The sequence below is a fragment of the Micromys minutus genome (assembly GCF_963924665.1).
Source record: "Micromys minutus genome assembly, chromosome: 23".
Classification (NCBI taxonomy): Eukaryota; Metazoa; Chordata; class Mammalia; order Rodentia; family Muridae; genus Micromys; species Micromys minutus.
In genome coordinates this window covers 10832305-10853945 of record NC_137958.1, presented here as the reverse complement: position 1 = coordinate 10853945, position 21641 = coordinate 10832305, and the positions used below count along the sequence as shown (strand labels likewise).

Sequence of the window (21641 nt, the reverse complement as noted above, 5' to 3'; positions counted from 1 at the left end):
GTGTGGGAGTACATCGTGAAGGGGTGCTTAGGAGGAACGAGGGAGCTGCTGACGACCCCCCATGTTGGCCATGACAGTTCCATTTCATGTCCTTATGCTAAAGAGCAGCAAAGCAGTAGAATGAGACAAAGTGGGTGTGCGGTTCAAGGAATCAAGTCCCCCTTTGGGATACATACAGACAAAGACAAAATAGTTCCATATATACAAACTTTACACAAAATAAATAAGGAACTATGGCCCCAGACTAGAACCACCAGGACCTCCCCGCTCGGTTGCCCCCTCAGGAACCCTGAGCCCTGGGCGTCTCATACCCCCACTTCCGCTCCAGGAGCTCTCTGGGATCAGAATGAAAGCTGCATCCCTGAGACCCCTAGTCCTGAGGTCTCTAGAGGAGTCTCAGGCCGAACACTCATGTCTGCAGTCCTGGGAACAGGCTGGCCTCTCCCAGAGCAGGGTCCACCAGGGCCCTCTAAGCTGCAGCACCCAGTGAGTCTTGGGCAGGCACGGGTGCAGATCCTTTGACTTCCGGTCCCCGAGGGTTTGTCATGGCCGGGCTCCCTGCTCCATCTGTTGGTGCTGACTGCGCACAGCAAACCTGTTGACGTGCACAGGTATGGGCACTACAATCTTGGGGTTTCTCACGGGCTCCCCAGAACGGCTGCTCACATTGCCAGCCTTGATGCGCTTCCACTTGGCCCGGCGGTTCTGAAACCAGATTTTCACCTGCACCTCGCTGAGCTTGAGGGCGTGGGCGATCTGGGAGCGCTCGGTCAGACTCAGGTATTTCTTGCAGTGAAACTCCTTCTCCAGCTCCAAAAGCTGCTCGCTAGTGAAGGCTGTGCGCCGCCTTCGGCTTTTACCCCCAGGCGTGGTGACCCCTGTGGCCACTGGTGTCCTCTCCTCAGCACCAGTCCCCAGGCTTCCCTTTAGCTTCGGTTTAGGTCCCAGAAGAGCCCCTGGGCCCCCCGCAGAACTGTCCAGGAAGCTGTCTTCGCTGTCTCCGCCTGAGCCCTCTTCCTCCTGTTCGCTGCCTGCTTGGTCTCCTGCTGGGGGCTCCAGCTTCTCCTCATCTGAGCTGTACACCTTCCCCTCTGCTGTGGGGTAGAGGGGGAGTGGGTAGAGAAAGATGGAGAAGGAAGGGCAAGGAGAAGGTGGTTTGAAAAAAGCACGTGGAAGCATGGTCGGGAATGATCAATTGACAACAGAAAACAACACAGAGGAAGAGATGGGTCAGAAGGAGACAAGATGGACGTCCAGTGGACAGTGGGGAATGGTGTAGGAGAGACAAAGAATGGAAAAAGGGTTTTAACCAGCAGACTTCACTATGGAAAAGTTAGGAGGCAATGTTATGACTGTGATCCCTCAACATTCCCACCACCCCATTTTGTGCTCCCCACCGCCTCACAGGTACCCAGTGTGGTACCTATCCAAGCTTCCAAACCTAGCCTTGTAGTCCCAGGATGAAGGGATGTGGGCGCTGGCTGGGAGGAGCAGCACTTTGTGATCTCCCAGGAGTCCTCTGCCGCCCCAGGAGCAAGAGGTACCCGACTCTCAGACACACTAGAACTAGGTCCCTAGTCTTGTCTACCTGGTTTCTGCTCTTAACTAAATCGCCCTGGTGGGAAAGCACTGCCACCTCCTTTTCTGTGGCCACACCTTATGTCACTCGACTCCCCCCCACCCCATCCCCCACCCCCGTCCCCTGGCTGTTTCCTATTATTTCTTTCCTGCTCAGGCCCTCCTGGCCAAGGCTGCTTAGACAGAACCAGTGGAAGCTTCTTGAGGCTCCATAAGAGCATGGTGTACACAGGGAAGGCAGGAGGGGATGTAGGAAGACATTTGACTCCTAGTGAGTGACTGTTATCCCAGGGCATAAACATTTTAATCTATCGCTGGCTTTATCGTATCCACTGATGTCATGATTGCTCATGTGGCACTTCAAGTGCTTTCAGGGTTGGGGAGATGGCTCAGCAGGTAAACGCTTGTGTAAGCCCGAGGGGCTCAGTATAGATCTGCAGCAGCCACATAAAGAGCCACAGTTGGTCAGGTGTGACGACACATGCTGTAACCCTAGATGTATTTATTAAGACAGAAACGGGCAGATCCTGGGGCCCACCAATTAACCAGTCTGGCTGAAACGATAAACTCTAGTTTCAGTGAAAGAGCCTGACTCCAATAGATAGATACATCGGTAGGTCAATAGATCAATAGTCAATAGATTATTGATATATTGATAGATGATAGATGATAGATCAATCAATTTATCGATAGATAGATAGCCAGAGAGGGGGTACTGTGGGTGCTGCCAACCAAGTCTGATGACTTATGTTCACTCCTCAGATCCACATAATGAGAGAACATCAATTTTCAAAAGTCATCCTCACTGCCACACAAACACTTTCACACGTGCACACACACACTCACACACGCAAATACACAAATTGAAAATGTAATTAAGACAGCAATAAGGTGGAGAACTGCTTTAGGGAAGAAATCCTGGCAGCAACCTATAGCCGCCACAAGAACTCATGCAGTCTAACACCTGCACACACTACACCCATGTACACACCAAACTTGCACCCGCCCATACACACAGTAATTTCTTTTAAATGTTTATGTCAGTGCTTGAGTTTTATGAACTCCTTTGTTTTCTGCCTGCGGAAACAACAGAATTCCAAAAGACAGTCCACCAGCCAGGAGGAAGAACACACGGGCACTGTAACTTGAGAGTTCAGTGAAGATATGAATCTAGTAATGCAACCCTACCTCCACATCACACACTGACACCACCAAGGCACGTTCAGAGCTGAGACCACGGCTCAAAGCAGACTGGGCCCCGGGTGCAGTGACTAGTGTAAGTGAAGGTGGGCCTGGCTTATTGCGGCCTCTCCCACTGGGCCTGTAGTCAGCAACCTGTTTTCTCCCAGTGGGTCTACACCTATTCCACCATGCCTGCCCCTTTCCTCAGGATCCACCGAGGCCTTTGCCTGAGGCCGTATTCCCCCACCACCACTGTATCTTCATGTTGCCCCTGCCTCTGCTTGCAGCAGCCCAGCCAGGCTCCAAACTGCCTCTTATCTTCCCATAAGCAGTTTGCTATTCAGATGCTTCACGCTGTCTAGAAAAAGTGCCAACCCCAGGAATGTTCCAGACTCGGATGATAACCTTACCACATTCACTCGTCAGCCACGCTTCCTTACCTCAGCCCTGGCCACAGACATGGCAAGATTTAGGGCCTGGGGGCTGGAGAGATGGCTCAGTGGTTAAGAGCACTAGCTGCTCTTGCAGGGGATCAGGGTTCTAGTTCCAGTACCCATCCGCAAGGTGGCTCACAACCATCTGTAACTATAGTTCCATGGGATCTAGTGCCCTCTTCTGGTCTTCATGGGTACTGCATGCACATGGAGCATAGACATACATGTTTGCACTCATACATAACTAATAAAATAAAAAACAAGCAACCTTTTGTTGGCGATTCAGAACACGGGTGCACTCCTTCCTCTTGCTAAGGGGACTTGTTCACATTCTTCTCATTTCCAGACTCAGATTCCTCAAGTCCCAGGTGGAAATCTCAACCTTTCTCACTTTTTCTTTCACCTAGGTGATGCTTCCCCATCTTCAAACGCCACCGTGAAGCCACTGTTATGCTTCCTCTCATGGCCCCACCCAACCCCCACAAATCTGCCTTCTAGCTCTGCCCAGAGCTGGGTCTGTTCTTGTCACTCCTCACCAACCTGGTTCCTTCTAAAAGTTTTCCTGTCTTCTGTCCCCACTCTCCCCACCCCCCTCCCTTCCCTTCCCCCTCCCTCCCCTCCCCTTTCTCCCTTCCCCTCCCTCTCTCTCTTTCTCTTGGACAACCTACTCTTTCCACATCAGCACCAGAACGGACCCCCTCCTCTTCTTACATCATCCTACCCTCTGTCCAGTGTGCCTCAGACCTTCCCACACACAGAAGAACACTAGGGGATCTTCTGCTGCTAAGAGACTTGAAGAAAATTTCCAGCGCCATTACTAAGTCCTGTGGTTTTGATTTTTAAAACATACTTTGTAACAATTCATAGTATGTTAACAAAAAAAAAAAATGTTGCCCAGTGTTTTAAACAGTGTTAAAAAGGCAGAAACTGGATTTCCAGGCTTGGAGGATAGAATCATTTAGTACAGTGCCAAGCCCTCGGGGGGGGGCATCCAATAAATCTAAATTGATGATGATTGAGAGGAGGCTCCCGCTCCTCGCTCTGGCAGAGCCCTCCTGAGATAATCTCATCCATCCCTCTGTCTTCAGACAGACCCAGAAACTCCAGCCCACACAAGCAGGCCACCCTCAGCGCCGCTTTTAAAGCCACACATGGAGTGAGGGTTCATGGCCTCTCTCTGTTTCTTGATCCCGGTGGGACACTGAGTGGCAGGAGCAAGAGTTTCTGTCTGTGCCTTTATGATCGTGACACTGAAGACTCTGATAAGCTACCTCTAGATCAGGGTGGGGGTGGGGCAACTGAGAGGAGCACACAGCCACTGGCCTCAGAGGACAGCTTTTGGAACAATGGAGAAATCCATAAGAGGGGAGAGGGAAAGGGAAACACGGGCAGCAGAAAGGAGGCCAAAGCGAAAAGAAGCGGCAGAGAAGTGAAATGGTGAACCAGACAGAGTGAAAAAGGCTGGGTTTCATAGATACAGATAAGCCGGCAATGGGGTGTTAAACAGAACCGCCCCGCCCCCCAGGACTGGTGTGTGTTTCTGTCTCTTGCTCTTTGCTCTACCAGAAGAGGGAGCACTGAGAACCGGGACAGAATCAGCAACCAGGAATGAATGAGCTGCTTAAATACCCTGGAAGGGAGGCAGGCAGCCCACATAGTTCACCATTTCCACATAGCTTAGTCAAGAATGAAATGCAGGGGTTGGGGACTTAGTTCAGTGGTAGAGCGCTTGCCTAGCAAGCACAAGGCCCTGGCTTCAGTCCTCAGCTCCAAGTGGGGAAAAAAGAGTCAAAATAACAAAAAGAATGAAATGCATGCACTGGAGAGTCGGTTCATCACACCTACACCCATAACCAGTTCTAGGGGATCGGATGCCCTCTTTCAGCTTCTTGGGCATAAGGAGGCACATGGTATCTGCACACACATGCAGGCAAAACACTCACAAAATAAAACAGATAAATCTTTAAAAAAAGAAAGAGCACCCTTATGGAGGTAATGGGAAGGGGAGGGGAGATGGGATTTGGGGAAGGGAATAACATCTGAAATGTAAATACAGATAATATACAATTAAAAAAAGAAAGAAGGAAAGAAGGAAGGAAAGGGAGGGAGGGAAAGAAGGGGGAGGGAAGAAGAAAATACAGCTGGGTGTGGTGTTATGGTGATACATGCCTTTAATCCCAACACTTGGGAAGCAGAGGCAGGCAGATCTTTATAAACTCAGGGTTAGTCTGATACACACAGTGAGACTCTCAGCCTGGACTGTAAAATAAGACCCTGCTTTTAAAAGGAAGCAAAATGCAAGCTAGTTCCATTTGTCTGCTTTTATTAATGGCGAAAGAGTCAAAACAACACATTTTTTGTTGGTGACTGAAAACTAGCCAAGTACTAAGCCTGTGGCTTGGTGGATGAAGTCTCTCTCAGAGCAGCTCTGTGCTTGGAGCTCACTGTGGAGACCTGGCTGGCCTTGAACTTGCAGTTCCTGTTTCTACCTCCTGAGGGATCGCATGTGTGGGCTGGGTTCCCCGTGCCTAGCTGTCAAACCTTCTGATAAACATTTTATTTGCAAAGTTTGATGTAAAGAAATTGGACTAGGCAGATGTCAGATCCATACAAGTAGATTTCTAGCTGAAAATGGACTAAGTTGACAAGACACTGAATGTCTTTTTCATTATTTATTTTGATTGTTTTGTTGCTTTGCTTGTTTGCTTTTGGAGGTCTTGTCTCTTTAAGTAGCCCTGGCTGTCCTGGTTCTTACTCAAGCTTACAGAGGTCGCCTGCTTCTGCCTCCCCGATGCTGGGATTAAAGACGTGAGCTGGCTTAGACAGATCCCATTAGCATCTCTCTTTTTAAAGATTAGCTTATTTTATGTTTGCGAGTGCACTGTCTCTGTCTTCAGACACACCAGAAGACGGCACCAGATCCCATTACAGATGGTTGTGAGCCACCATGTGGTTGCTGGGAATTGAACTCAGGACCTCTGGAAGAGCAGTTAGTACTCTTAACCACTGAGCCATGTCTCCAGCCCCCCCCCCATTAACATTTTATAATGGAAAATAATTCTGTGGAGGAAATCTTCAACCAAAAAAAAAAAAAAAAAAAAAAAGTTTTCCAGTGCTTGTAACTTAACTGCAATAGGGAGGTGACCAAGCAGGCAGACAGGTCCTGACCTTGTGTGTGACCTTGTGTGTGAGGGTTAGGACTGGTGCCCAAGTGTGCTGGACTCCCTGTGAGTCCAGAGCCTCTGGCTGGTTAGTTCATGGGACGGCCCTCATGGAGTTATCGTCCTGGGAAGCAGAAATCACACAGGTTGAACTACAATTACACCGAGAGCTGATGCAAGAGAGCCGCTCCCCTCCCCCCACACACTGAATCCTGACAGTGTACCCGGGACGCACGGTGTATTCAAGTGGACAGCGGCTGCTTCCCACAGGAAGGGCAGCAGCTCCAGAGACAGAGGAGCCCCATGGAGGGTAAAGGCCAAGCAAAGGACAACAGGCAACTAAGGACACTGACAGTGGGAGAAATAATCTCCAGAGAAGAGCACATCAGTTGGTTATCCAGTAACAAGTAACGATCCCTGAAAACATATATCCATGTGATGGTACACAGACCAAGCAGGGGTCGTTAGTAATATGCATGGCTGTGCATGTGTGCATTCATAACAGTAATGAAAAAAGAGGTCAAGAATGTGAGAGAGAGCAAGGAGAGGGTTGGGAGGGAAAAAAGGAAAGGGAGGTATGGTGTAATTATAGTATAATCTCAAAAAAAAAAATGGGAAAAAAGGCTCACTCAGGCTAGAGAGGAACTCAACAGCCACACAGAACCTATGAAGGTGTGGGAGCCCTAGCCAGCCAGATGCCATGACTGAGCCCCTCCCTTTGCAAGCCAGGAAGCCAGGGCTGTCTCCCATTTGTGATTCACCAGGCTCCTTTCAGCTCTTTCTTTGCTCTTCCCTTGGACTTGCAGATGGTCAGCAAGTCACTGTCTCTTTGGAATTTGATACGTCACAAGGAACATTCATGTCTCAGCACCATCTTCCCACCCCTCCACATTCCTTGCTCCACATAAACATGGGATCTTCACTAGATCACCGCCACCCTGCCTCTCCCAGGTTTGTGACAAGCTCAGGGTAGTTCTGAGTGCCAGTGTGTCCCAGTGTGTCCCAGTTAGTTTTTCTATCTTGACACAAGCTAGAATTGTCTGAGAAGAGAGAATCTAATGGAGGGACTTCCTCCATTAGATTAGCCTGTGGGTATGTCTTTGAGGATGTTTTCTTGGTTAGTGATTGAGAGGACCCAGATCGCTTCAGGCAGTGGTACCCGATCTTGGACAGCAGGCTGAGCAAGCCATGAGGAGTAAAGCCAGTAAAGCAGCATTCCTCCGTGGCCTTTGCTTCAGTTCTAGACTGAGTTCTTGTCCTGGTTCCCCTGGTGGTAGACTGTGATTGGGACATATGAGCCATATAAACCCTCTCCCCCCCAAACTGCTTTTGCTCAGAATGTTTTATTGTAACATCAGAAAGCAAACTAGGACACCATGCTTTTCCAGCACCAGCAACCTTTCAGGACCACTGCCCAGAATGCCCTTGTGTAACCTTGGGCTTTCCCATGTGTGTTTTCTTTACCTTGAGCCACTTGCTGAGGTACAGCCGCTCCCCTCTATTGGCACAGAGGTAAAGAAAATGGAATTGCAGAGAGATTAAATGATTTTCCTAAAGTCCCAGAACCAAGGATGTTGCACCATGTCCTGCATCTCAGTCTCCAAAATCCCCGATCTCATCCCAGCAAATTTCCAGCAAATTTCACCCCACCCCACCTGAAGTCACAGCTCTTTCCCAGTTGCTCGGGCCCCAGTAGAAAATCATTGTAAAGTGTTTTGTTTATTTTTATGTGTGTGACTGTTTTATCTGCAACTGTGTCTTTGTACTAAGTGTGAGATGCTCAAGGTGAAAGACCATAGGGGCTTTCACCAGACTTACCCCCACTGCCTCAGGTCAAGGTTGGGCCAAGTTCCATTCTCCACCCATAGTTCTTGGGAGGAGCAGGAACATTCTTGAAAAAAAAAAAAACAGAAAATGTGCTGACTGATAGTCACCTGACCCTCTGATCCCAGGGCCTGTCACATGCTTGCTAGCCAATAGATTCAAAGGCTAATACTCTTAGCCAATGAATTTAAATTATAACCTTACTGATGTAACCTGTACCCTAAAGAGTATAAAAATTACTTGTAACAGCCTTTTGGGGTCGCCTCTCCTCTGGCTGTAGGCCACCCCAGTGCAATGGACATATAAACCTCCTGCTTTTGCATCGATCCCTGATCTCTCGTCTCATTCATGGGAGCCTCAAATAGATAAGACTCAATTTGGGTCTTACAAAGGAGGCCAGGAAAGAACACCAGATCCCCCTGGGGTTGGAGTTAGAGACAGTTGAGTCTCCATGTGGGTGCTACAAACTGAAGCCAGGTCCTCTAGAAAAGCTGCCAGTGCTCTTGACTGCTGAGCCACCTCTCCAGCCCTAAATAACTCTCTTATCAAATTCAAATGTAAGCCTAATTTCCTTCACATACACACAGGCTCTAGTTTAATTACCAAATCATACCTAATGCACACACAGACGAGTCTTGGAATTGCCACAGAAGTGGGCCTGTCACCCAGCATCACATTGTTTTTAGCAACTAAGCCCTCCTAAGATTCCCAAGGCAAAATTTCCACCAAGTCATTCTTGTGCTTGGGGTGTGTGATGGAATCTTTTTCTTCTTAAAGATGTATTAATTTAATGTGTGTGAGAACACTGTTGCTGTCTTCAGACACACCAGAGGAGGGCGTCAGATCCTATTGCAGATGGTTGTGAGCCACCATGTGGTTGCTGGGATTTGAACTTAGGACCTTTGGAAGAGCAGTCAGTGCTCTTAACCACTGAGCCATCTCTCCAGCTCCGTGTGATGGAATCTTACCAGTTAACTCTCCTTTTCTTTGAAAATGGATTTCCTAGGAAAGTTGTTTGGTGGCTAAGGGTACCTCTTGCAGAACTTAAGTTCTGAGTACCCACTTCAGGTGGCTCACAATGGCTAGGTCCAGGGAGGTCCCCCATGGGCATCTGCATTCACATGCACATACCCACAGGCACATACCCACGTACACTCATGTAGTGGTTGGAATAGGTTTGGCCCCCATAGACTGACGTGTTTGAATATGCTTAGCCCCAAGGAGTGGCACTATTAGGAGGTGTGGCCTTGTTGGAGTAGGTGTGGCCTTGTTGGAAGAAGTGTGTCACTGTGGTGGGGGTGGGCTTTGAGACCCTCCTCCTAGCTGCCTGGAAGACAGTCTTCTCCTGGTAAACAACCTCTTCTAGAAGATGTGGAACTCAGCTCCTCAAGCACCATGTCTGCCTGAACACTGCTGTCTCCCAACTTGACGACAACGGACTGAACCTCTGAACCTGTAAGCCAGCCCCAGTTAAGAGTTACCTTGGTCATGGTGTCTCTTCACAACCATGGAAACCCTAACTAAGACAACTCACACACACATACACATACATACACACAATTAAAAGTAAATTTTAATTAAAGCAGAGATTGTGACAGTTGAGAGTTGATGACCCTGTGCCCTCTTTACCTCTCTCTCTAGATGAAGATAGTGCCTTGAGGAAAGAAAGAAGTGAGGACCCACAAAGAAGCCCGGATGGAATGGAAGGCAGAAGACCTAACGTCGTCTGCATTTTTGGATGTCCCCAGGTGCTGTGCATTGACAAATGGCTGTTTGTTAAGACAGTGACTCAGTGATCATTGCTGATCTTCTGGAGGTCCTAGCTGTGGGTCCGAGAACCCCTGCACAGGGTCATGCCACATGCATGTCACAAGTCTTGTTCCAGGGGATCCGATGGCACATGGAACACATACACACACTCAAGTGCATGCATGCATATAATAAAATGATAAATGAATAATTTTTTTAAAATTGAGGTTGAGCTATTATTACAAGCAGCTTTTGGGGCGTGGTTAAATAAATGCTGTCGCAGCATTCAAGAATCCCAGCATTTGGGAGGCAGAGGTAGGCAGATCTCTTATGAATTGGAGGCCAGCCTGGTCTACAAAGCAAGTTCCAGGACAGTCAGAACTACACAGAGACACTTGTCTAGGGGAAGGGGTGGGGAGTGGGGTAGGGTGGGTGGGGGATGAGGTTTGAGGAGGGATGCTTTCTGAAGAAACAGCAACAAATAACCAGACTTCAGACTAAAGAGCCCTCCGCCCCACACCCACAACACCCCATCTGAAACAGCCCTGTCCTGTGCCCTGGAGCTGTTCCTCAGCACTCCGTCTAGTCTGGAATTCATTTGGACTTTAAACCTCAGTAACCCACCAGGCTAGGAGTTACTGTCATCCAACCAATAACATCAAACTGAAACACACACCTAAGAGCATAGGAATTCTGATGAAGGGGAAAGGCTGGAAAGGAGGAGAGATCAGGTCCAAGTGGAGCACAGGAAAGAGTTTGAGGCTAAAATGGGAGACCAACTAGGAAGCCTACAGAAGAGAAAAAGCCACACACACACACACACACACACACACACACACACACACACACACGTGGTCGTGGTGCCTTACATCTGTAATCCCAGTATTTGGGAAGCTAAGGCAGGAAGACCATGGCTCAAGGCCAGCCTGGCCTATAAAGTCTGTCTCTGTCCCCTCTACACAAAGCGAGGGAAATGAACCCATATTAGAGTCGGCCTGATCCATTCTGTTTCCTACAAAGTCCTCAGATTACTGTGCCTGCCGCTACCCCAGAAATAGCAATGGCACCTCATTCTGTGCCACTCCCAGTAAAGAAATTTCTCACAACAGAGTGCTGTAGAAAGCTACCATCTAAGAGCTAAGACAACGATAATTCTTTACTTTTAGTTAATTAATTTTTATTTCTCTGTGTTTCACCTCCATGAATATCTGTTTACTACATGCATGTGTGGTACTCATGGAGACCAGAAGAGTATTGAATCCCCTGGTACTGCAGTTACTAAAGGTTGTAACTATCATGTGGGTGATGGGAACTGAACCCACTCCTGAGCCACCTCTCCAGCAGCCCCCACCACCCACTACAGGTTCTCATACAGTTCTAGGCTGGCCTCAAACCCTCGAGCTTACCACTAAGTACCACCTTGAACTTCTAATCCTCCTTAGTGCTTAGATTCAAGGCATGCACCACCACACCTGGTCCTGGGATCTGCTTCAGGGCTTTATACATTCCAGACAAGCAATCTGCTGGCTGAGCTACATCTGTAGCCCTCTAATGATACTTCCTTTACATCCAGGACTCAGTGCAAGGGTCCTCCTGTTTGTAACTGTGATATAACGCCATGCCCTCATTTCCCTGGTAAAGGCGGCTGGGGCTTCACAGGTTAACCTTGGCTGTCTTCCTCATAGTAGCAACACTGTCTCTGAGCCCATCATTCCCAGGCTCCTGTCTTGGTGCCTTTGCTCCTTCTAACACTCTGTGTAAAGACAAGGTCCCAGTGTTATTGGACATAGAGAATAAACTGGACAGGCACCGGCTCCACAGCCCAGGCAGCATCTCCTGGTCTTGCTGCTCTCCTCCATCCACAGCAGGTACACAGGAAATCCACACCCAGGTTTCAACTGCACAGCCATAGTCTGGCTCTACCTCCTCCGTTTCTGACGGTAACTAACTCAGTCTTAAACCCATCCTGATGTCACCATACTATGTACACAGCCCCTGTCCCTGCCTTCTTTCATGGCCCCTCCACAGTGGGAAGCACAGAATTCTCAGACTCCTTGTTCAGGGTGCCTTTGACATATATTAAATATTACACACAGGCACACGCGCACACGCACACACACACATGCACACATGCACGAACGTATGCCCACCATGGGTATCAGAAGAGGCATTAGGTCATCTGGAAGAGTTGCAGGCAGTCAAGAACCACCACATGGATGCTGGAAACTGAATCCAGGTCTTCTGCAAGAGCTGCAAGTGTTCGTAGTGGCTGAGCCATCTCTCCAGCCACCCTCCCTGCCCCCTTTAATAAAAGAATATCTCATCAGTAAAGGTATCCTTAAGGATCAAGCAGAATTGTAAACCAGACTTGGTGGCTCGCACTTCTAAGCCCAGCTAATTGAGAATTAGGAGCTGTGGGCCGGCCTAGAACTGTGAGACACGCATCATCTTTGAAATAAACAGACAAATAAACAAGCAAGCAAGCAAGCAAGCAAAGCTCAAGCACATTAAAAACCAAACACTTGTACAGCTGGGAACAACCTTAACAATAGCTTAATTCAAAGCCCTAGTTTTACTGATAAATAAGAAGAGAGGTGATGTGGCCAACATCTCAATGTTCCGTGTCCGTGTTCATAAGGCACAGGATCCCAGCACTCAGGGCTTTGCACAGTCTCTCCCGACAGCTCCGCTCCTCGTGGACGTCCCAGCTTTGCCACAGCCCTATCCTGACCTCTCTTTCCTGCATTTCGAGATTCACAAATCTGCTGCTGCTGCCCAGGTGACAGGCGCTTCTGTCGTCTCGTCCTTTGCATGGTACTGTCTGCTCTTGGCCACAGTCCCCACGGCCCTAGTCTAACTCACATACAGACGTGTGTTCCCTGTTACAGGGAGCCTTCTCTTCTCCTTTCCCAGTGGTTAGTGAAGATGCTAGCTATCTTGTGGCATTGGCCAGCATGGGGCGGTCTCTCCTGAGGACACCCAAATTCAACCTCCTAGCCCCTCTCAGACCTTAACCTGCCTTTTCTCAAACAGTCCCCATAGTGAAGAGTGCCTCTAAATTCCTCCAAGCTGGTAACTCTTCCCACACGTTCATAGTCTGACAAGGGCTGCCAGCCCCTCCTGTGCAGGAGCCCAGGCTTCCCCCTCGTCTGTACACACAGACCGAGGCACACCTCTAACACCAGCTCACACACAGTCACTTCTCCCCACCTAGCCCAGGCTTTGCCCCACACACTCTTAAGTCAATGGTTTGCAACCTTCCTAATGCTGGGAGCCTTTAATACAGTTCCTCATGCTGTGGTGACCTCCCACCATAAAGCTACTTCTGTTGTTACTTCGTTACTATAATTTTGTTACTGTTGTGAATAGTAATGTAAAATATCTGTGTTTTCTGGTGGTCTTAGGTAACCTGTGAGAAAGGGTTGTTCAACCCCACAAAGGACGAAGACCTATAAGTTGAAGACTGCTGCTCTAAGTAATGTTTAGCTTCTACCTCAATTCTTTTCTCAGCATGCCCACATATGTCTCTTTGTTTTTACACCTGATTTCTATCCCCTAATGTAAAGTCAGGTCATGGAAAAGATCCAACTCTTCTACTACCTTTGAGGCAGAGCCCTTGCCTGCAGCTTAGAGCAGTCTTTAGCTCAACACAAGGCACTTGCTCAGAATATTATATCCCTCTTCTTCCATCTGAAATATTTTCATCATCATCATCCTCACCATCAGTACCAGCATCAGCAGCATCTGTAGCATTGAGACAGAGGCCATTGTATAGTCCTGGATGACCTGGGACTTTCTACATAAACAGCCTAACCTCAAACTCACAGGGATCCACTTGCCTCTGCCTTTGGAGAGCTGGCATTAAAAGCACACACCACCTGCCCAGGCACTATTATTATAATAATTATTATTTCTTCTCCACCTCCCCTTTTCTTTTCCTCCCTCCTTTCTTCCTACATCTCTTTTGACACAGGGTCTCACGCATCCCAGGCTGACATCAAACTGAAACCCCTCCCTCCGAGTCTGGCTGGCTCCTACCCTTGTTCAGTACAGCCTTCCTGCCCATTACTCGGAGGAGTAACTTTCTTCCTAAACTGGGAGTGGTGTCACACACCTTTAATCCCAGGCAGAGGCAGGAGACCTGAGTTCGAGCCCAGCCTGCTCTACAACGTTAGTTCCTGGATGGCCAGGGCTACACAGAGAAACCCTGTCCTCGATCTAAAAACCAAAAGGAAGAACAACAAACAAAAGGAAAGGAATTCTCTCGCTAACCTTCTGTAATATCTACCTCCACGTCTGCGTGTGCCAACACAGAAGCTGCTTGTCCCCACACAAGTTCACGCACGGAGGCACGCCAGCGCCATTCCACTCCCCCAGCCAAAGTATCCAGGGCTGCCAGAATTAAAATAAAATTGTTTTACTTTATTTTATTATGTTGTAAATTTGTTTTTTTTTTGTTGTTGTTGTTTGAGGCAGAGTCTCTCCAAAGCATGTAAACTTTCATGAAATATGTTTCTGTGACATAAACGTCCTGTGTTGCCAAGACAATCATGATGTTTTGTTCGACAATCACAAATAGCAATGGTGTTTAACTCCCCTGTCTCAGATTCCTGACAGGAGGACTTTGGAGTTCAGATCCCTACTTTAAACGCTTGCTCTAGGAATTAGAAATACCAAAGGTTCCTTCATTGGCTGGGTGTGGCACACACCCTTGCTCCACAGCAGGCAGAAGAGAGTGAGTTCAAGGTCAGTTTGGACACATAGCAAGTTCCAGGCCAGCAGGAGTTTCTGTCTCAAAAACAGACAAATGAAAAAACCCCAGCCAAAGACAAAAAAAAAAAAAAAAAAACAAAAACAAAACAAAACAAAAACCACCCATGCATGTACACACGCCCATACACTACATACACACACTTGTACTATACACACTCATGCAAACCACACACAAGCATCTCAATGAAAACTTTTGATCTAGATGAGGGAAGTAAAGCCTAAAGAAGTTCTGTGACAGTGGCTCTCCCAAAGTGTCTTAAACATACATGGCCCTGGAACCTGCATCAGAGCTGCCAGGTCAATGTTTCTTAGTCACACTGAGCTAACGCACCAGTGGTCTTTCTTGATTTTTATAATTACAATATTTCTTTAGTATGTCTCTGTGTGCATGAGCACGGATGACATGTGTGCTCATGAGCACGGATGACATGTGTGTACAGGAGCACATGAGCACGGATGACATGTGTGTACAGGAGCATGGATAACATGCACATGAGAATAAATGATATGTGTATGCATGTGCACATGTGAATGGATGACGTGTACATGAGGATGGATGACATGTGTGTGCATGTGCACATGAGGATGGATGACGTGTACATGAGGATGGATGACGTGTGTACAGAAGCATAGATGACGTGTGTGCACATGAGCATGAATGATGTGTGTACATGAGCACGGATGACATGTGTGTACATGAGTAAGGATGACAAAGGACAGCTTTTGAGAGCTGGTTCTCTCCTTTCACCATGTAGGTCCCAGGGATTAAAACTCAGGGCTTCAGTCTGGGCAGCAAGAGCTGATGCCGTCTCTCATTTGTCTTCTTTTAAAAGTCAGTGGAGTTCTGACCACGGGGACACACGGGGACACACGGGGATCTCTGTGAGTTGAGGCCTGCCTGGTTCCAGGTCATCCTATCTTGGGAAGAGAAGAAAAGAGAGGAGAGGAGAGGAGAGAGGGGAGGGAGGGAAAGGAAGGAGAGGGGAGGGAGGGAAAGGAAGGAGAGGGGAGTGGAGGAGAGAGGGGAAGGAGGGGAGGAGAGGGGAGGGGAGGGGAGGGGAGGGGAGGAGAGGGGAGGAGAAAGAGGAGAGGAAAGGAGAGGAGGAGAAACAGGGCTGTGGTGGTGTGTGCTCCTTTAATCCCAGCACTAGGCAGGCAGAAGCAGGCAGATCTCTGTGAATTTGAGACCAGCCTGGTCTACAGAAGGAGCTCCAGGACAGCCAGGGCTACAAAGAGAAACTGTCTCAAGGTGGGGGGAGGGGGAGTGGTGGCAGGAGAATGAAGTAAAAAAGAAATTCAAGATCGTTTTGCACATGGTGAGTTTGAAGCCAGCCTAGGATACATAAGACCTTGTCTCAAAATGAAAAACAAAAGCAGCCGAAGAGATGGCCCAGTGGTTAGGAACACATACTGCTCTCCTTGGCACCCTTGTCAAGTGTCTCACAGCTACCTGTCACTGCAGCCTCAGGGGACCCAACACTCCTCTGACTTCTGTACTCACACACATAACTTACAAATAAAGTTTAAATATTTTAGATATTTAGATAAAATAAAAATATGAAAAGTCGATGGAGCAAGCCAAGCACGGTGGATCACGGCCCGAGTCCTAACCCACGGAGAGAGGCTCAGGCAGATGGAGTGCTGTTAGTTTGAAACCAGACTGGGCTGCACAGTGAGTCTGAGGTCAGCCTGGGAAACAGAAAGATAAACCATTTTCAAAAACAAAACAAAGCAAAAAGCCAGCGGAACAATCACTCTCTCTGCGCAGCTTCTCAAAAGTTCTAGGAAAACATACTCCGGGTCTTTGTCGCCTCAAACAAAACCTCCCCTCTTGTTTAGAACCACAGAAGTCCCTGGCTCTGCAGCACACCATTTCCCTCTCACAGGTAGATATTCTATTGTGACAGTCACAGTGGGCACCTATACAGAAACTAATTAATGGTCATCTAAAGATGGTCCCTAGTTACAATCACGTGCTCAGCTTAGAGCAATCAGCCCTTGACTAGCACATCCTCTGAAGTTCCCTGGTCTCCTTTGTGATTACCATTACTACTTCAATCCTTCCCTGTTGAGTTTTGAAAAGATGGTGCTTATGACACTGGCCTCTCTCAGGCTGGTCCCTCACATGCTGACACCCTTTATACCTTCCTAGCCTCAAAAAAAAAAAAAAAATCTAATTTGTTCAGCATCCAATGTGGTGTCCTGTCTCACGTCAGTCTCTCCTTATGTTTTTATCACCCATCTAATGGTTATCCATGGCGTACCCACCCCCACTAACTGTCTACGCCTTCAAGTAGTCCAATCTTCCAAAGGAACACTCCAGATATTCTCATTTGAAGCCTTGGTCTGTGTTTTCCCCAAAGGGCGGCTGATCTCCCCCACCAACATCCCTCAGCAAACGGTATCATTTCCAGTCATCAGCCGGGGGCTGCACAGACCTCCCGTTTCTGCCACACAGGTTAGCTCCCACATTTCTTCAGACTCTCAAGACAAGCTCTGGTCTTCCTAGTCAGAGGGAGGGACCCTCTTGTTTTTGGGAGCTCCCTGCAACCTTCTGCATGTTTCCTGGGGTGCTGAGGATCTGCCACCCCAATCTTTCCTCCATCACTTTCATTGGCTCATTCTTTCAGACCCTCAGGATGTGTGATATGGATTAATGCTGAAGTGGTATTCTGGACATATTTGATTAAATAAGATTGTTATCGCCTATTGCGTCCTTTTCTTTTATCTGTTTAATGTGACTAGTGAAAACCTTTAAGGTACACATATTAATATATGGCTTCCTTGATATCTCCAGTAGTCAGCTGTCTCTACTTTCGGTTCTTTTGTTGGCATGTGAATGTGGGGTAATGTGTATGCATGTGTGTGTATGCACGTGTGTTCAAATATGCATGCGTGTGTACATTTGTGTGAGTGTGCATGTGTGTGTACATTTGTGAGTGTGCATGTGTGTGAGTGTGCATGTGTGTGTGCATGTGTGTTTGTATGTACAGAACTCAATAGCCTGCCCTGTGCTAGGTAAGCAATTCTACCACTCCTGACTATTGAGCCAGATTTAGCCCCCACTACCCATTCAAAACCCCCTTGTTTATTTCACTCTCATTAAAAGGCTGCCCCTGTCAGCCTCACTGCCCCCCACACCCCAAGACTAGAACTCTCTCGAATCTACCACACTCGATGCTTTTTCTACCCATCATTTCTTCACGTAGTCTTTTCATTGCTAACATAGCTTTCACCCCTACACTCAAGTTATAATGCATTTCTGGGCCTTTTCCTCCCCGGTCCTCAGAGAGTGACATCTTTAATAATTCTTAACCAATTGAAAAAATTTTTCTGTGATTCCCAGAGAATAGAACTTTTTCATTCTCCGAACTGGCCTATCTTCACTGTAAGTTTTTCTTCTCTTCTTTTCTTTTGAAAGATGGGGTTTTAAGTAACCCAAGCTGGTTCGTCTGCCAGCACACCGAGCTATCCCATTCAACAAGTGTGGATGACCAGTAACTTCAGCCACCCACCTTAAGGGCTGCAGTCCTCCCAGACTCCTTTCGGTGGAGGTCCCTGATCCACCACACACAGCAGAGAACTGTCTTGCCCGACGCCACGGACTCCAAGACAGCCCACCCATAGAGGCTCCGTGTCTCACCACCCTCAGTGGACGGATTTGATGCCTAACATTTCAGTGGCTCACACCTAGGAAGGCAGGTGAGTGGTTGTCAAAGGGCAGCCATAGTGAGGGAGAAGTCACAGGCCAGGACCGTGCTCCTGTGACCCCCAGTGGTTTCCTCTGAAACCTGCCTTCCTTATTCTTGTAGCACTCACCGCCAGAGATCTTCCCAGGGTGGGGCGTGACCTTCAGCATGGAGCCTGTCAAAACTCCACTGCAGGTCTCTTTCCCATTATAATGCCAACAAAGCCCTTTCTCTATGCTCAACAGTACACACACACACACACACACACACACACACACACACACATTCTCTCTCTCTCTCCCTACCCCGGATTATTATATTTCTCTTAGATAAGGAAATGTGTTCTTCCTCACTTTCTCTGTGTCTCCAGCCACCAACTGCCCTCAATCCTGAAATCCCATCTAGAGAATAATACTCCCCCCCCCCCAATTAAGCTCAGCTCTGCTTCTTTCTCCCAGTTCTCAATGGCAGAATTCTCTTCCTCAGACACTCTCTTCACTGACTTGCTCACCTTTCTTTCAGCCCACCCCGCCCTCCTCTTCCCACAAACAGCCCCATTGGCAATCTCCAGACCCCACCCCCACCTCAGCTCTCTCCAGACCCAGTTCTTTCTCAGTATTTCTCTTCTATCCTTTCCCTCTCTGTCCATATAATTGGTTTAATCGCCAATGCTGTGTTTATTTCAGAAAAGAACATCCGTTATAGAGAGAAAGGGCAGAGGGACACTGGCAGTGGGGGGGGGGGTTGTTATCCCGTGGTAAGGGCACAGCCTCTCCGTTCTGTTCCACCTGTGGGTTCCTCCCACGTCCCCTCCAGCTCTGGGCTTTCTCAGGTGTGCCCAGTGCTGCTTCCTGCCTTGTAGCATCTCTTCAGTATCCAGCCCTGCTCTCTGCCCTGCCCTCTGGTCGGGAAGATCCTGTCTCCTATCTCCAGGAGCTCTCCCCTGCTTAAGGTCCTCCTACGGAGATGCTGCCCTGACTTCTGATCCTCTTGAACCAACCAGTTTGGAAAAGGAATTAACATAGGAATCCCCACAGCCAAAATGTCCAGAACCAAATTTTAAAAATAGACCTTTTGACAGCCACTGGCATCTGGAAGAGTGAACAGCGCTGAGGACAGTTTCGCGGTAGGGACTTGGTCATCAGAGCTTGCCTGTCCTAGCCAATGGTTCTTGGACCCTCTTCTTGCCTCTGCTATGCTCAGCCTCCAGATCTGGTCCTTCCCATCCCCAACCTAAGTGTCATGAATTGTGGAGCAGAAGTGGGCTCATCCTAGTGTGACGAAAGTTTAAGCTCTCCGCCCTTGCACGGGCTATATCTTTCTTAATTAGAACTCACCAGATTGCAGAAGCCTTGGTCTCAGCACACCTGGCTCTGCCTGGCCAGGAGAAAGCTTCCTGGCTTTTAGGGTAGACACCGAGGTCAGGACAAGAGAGCTTCAAGGGAAGGGATTCTGATCAGGGTTCATTCACAGCACGACACCTGCCTCTGTGGAGAAGGCATCCTCCGGGGATAGCCCAGCTAAATCTTAGCAGGATTCTCAACTCCAAGTCTTTATGCCACACCCAACTCTGCCAGCCCTTGTCCAGCACCCTACTGGTTCTCCAATGTTTAGATCTAGTTTAAAAGAGAATTCGAGAGCGACCTCTACTAAGGGGAAGCCGCAGGCTCTCCAGGCCTTCCTTGTGCCCTGCATCTGTAAAGCCCATCCATGCCCACCGTTTGGGTGTTGAGAGATCGATTCAGAACGTGCCCCCACATACTAAACTGGCAGTTGCCCCCCAACAAGCTGTCACCCTAGGGTTCCGCTGGGGCCCTCGGAAATACAACCCTTTGAGAGGAGAAAACGAAGGGATTCTGAAAAAGAGACAGGGCGAGGCCTGTGGGCTATAATGCTGAAAGAAACGTGCTGCCAGGGAGGCTTCAGGCGCTCCGGACCTGCACATGCTCGGGACTGAACACCGCGGTCTGGAGTCCGGCACTCCAGGGCTCCAAGCAGATGGCGGGAGTTTTGGACCGGCCCGGTGTCTGGGACTTCCTGACCGTCGAACCCGTGTCGGTCCCAGCACTTACCCGGCAGACTCGGGAAAGTCTCTGAGAAGTGCGGAGGCGGCGGCGGCGGCGGCGGGGGCTCAGTCACTTTCTCGCGCGCGGGCAGCAGCTCGTCGGCGTCCTGCGCTCCGTCCGTGCGCCGGGCCGCGGGCTCCGGGTTGCTCCGCGAGGCGGTGGAGGCGGCGGCGGCAGCGGCGAGCTCCGGGGGCCCGTAGTAGGCGTCGGGGGGCTCTGCGAAGCTGGGGAGCGCAGTGGTCAACGCCACCATCGAGGGCACCGCCTGGCCCAGCCCCGCGCAGAAGGTGTTGCTCAGGCGGCCGGCGAACGAGGCGAGCGGGGCCAGCGGCGGCAGGCCGGCGGGCAGCGGCGCGGGGGCCAGCGCCTGCGGCAGCACGAGCGGCCGGTAGGGCATGAACATGGGGTAGCCGGTGTAGAGCAGGTGGCCCGAGCGCGGCGGCGGCGGCCCGATGAGCGAGTCGATGGAGAAGGCGGCGCCGGGGCCGCCGCTGCTCCCGCCGCTGCTCCCGGGGGCGCCGCCGCCCGCCGCTCTCTGCATGGCGCTGCCCGGGCCCCGCCGTGCGCCCCGCGCGGACACGCAGGGCTCGCTGCGGGCGCGCGGGCCGAGGTGGCGGCGGGGCGCGGGCTCGGCGCAGTGTGGCTCCGGCGCCGCGCTCCCTCGCTCATAAGGAGGGAGGGGGCGAGCGGGCGGGCTGGGGGTGTCGCCCTCCGGACTCATCCATCTTCCTCAAATTACGCTTCACTTGCTCCCTCCGCCCGCCGCCGCGCCCGGCTCCCGCGCCCCGCGCCTTCCCAGTGGCCCAGCCGGCCCGGGACCCCGCCCGCCCCCCGCGGCCCAACCAACTATTATTAATGCAGATTGATGAGGCCGGACCCGCCGCTTTGTGAAAGTTTGCGGCGGGCGAGGAGGCGGCGGCCGCAGCTGGCCAGGTCCCCTCCCCGAGCCCGGACCTGATCCCGGCTCAGCCCACGCGGCCCGGGCTCGGCGCGGCTCGAAGGGCGAGAGGGGCGCGGCGGGGCGGGGCGGGGTGCGCGGGACGCCAGGAGCGACTCGGGGCGCACGGAGTGGCGATCCCTAGGAGTTGGGACGCGGCGCGGGGCGCCAGGGGGCGAGCTCTCCGCCCAGGGCCCCGTGCGCGCTCGGGGCCGCTCGTGGGCGACCGCTTTCCTACTATCTTCCCA

General features: G+C 50.0%; 1 protein-coding gene across 1 annotated transcript; it reads right to left on the bottom strand.

The window, feature by feature from the left end:
* Window positions 1-543: 543 nt before the first annotated feature.
* GBX1 (gastrulation brain homeobox 1) lies at window positions 544-21177 on the bottom strand (the record flags this gene model as incomplete). The annotated part of the gene is made up of 2 exons (XM_080936552.1): window positions 544-1094; window positions 20463-21177. The coding sequence occupies 2 exons, from the start codon at window positions 21175-21177 to the stop codon at window positions 544-546; spliced, it is 1266 nt and encodes a 421-aa protein (XP_080792678.1).
* Between the last annotated feature and the right edge of the window lie 464 nt (window positions 21178-21641).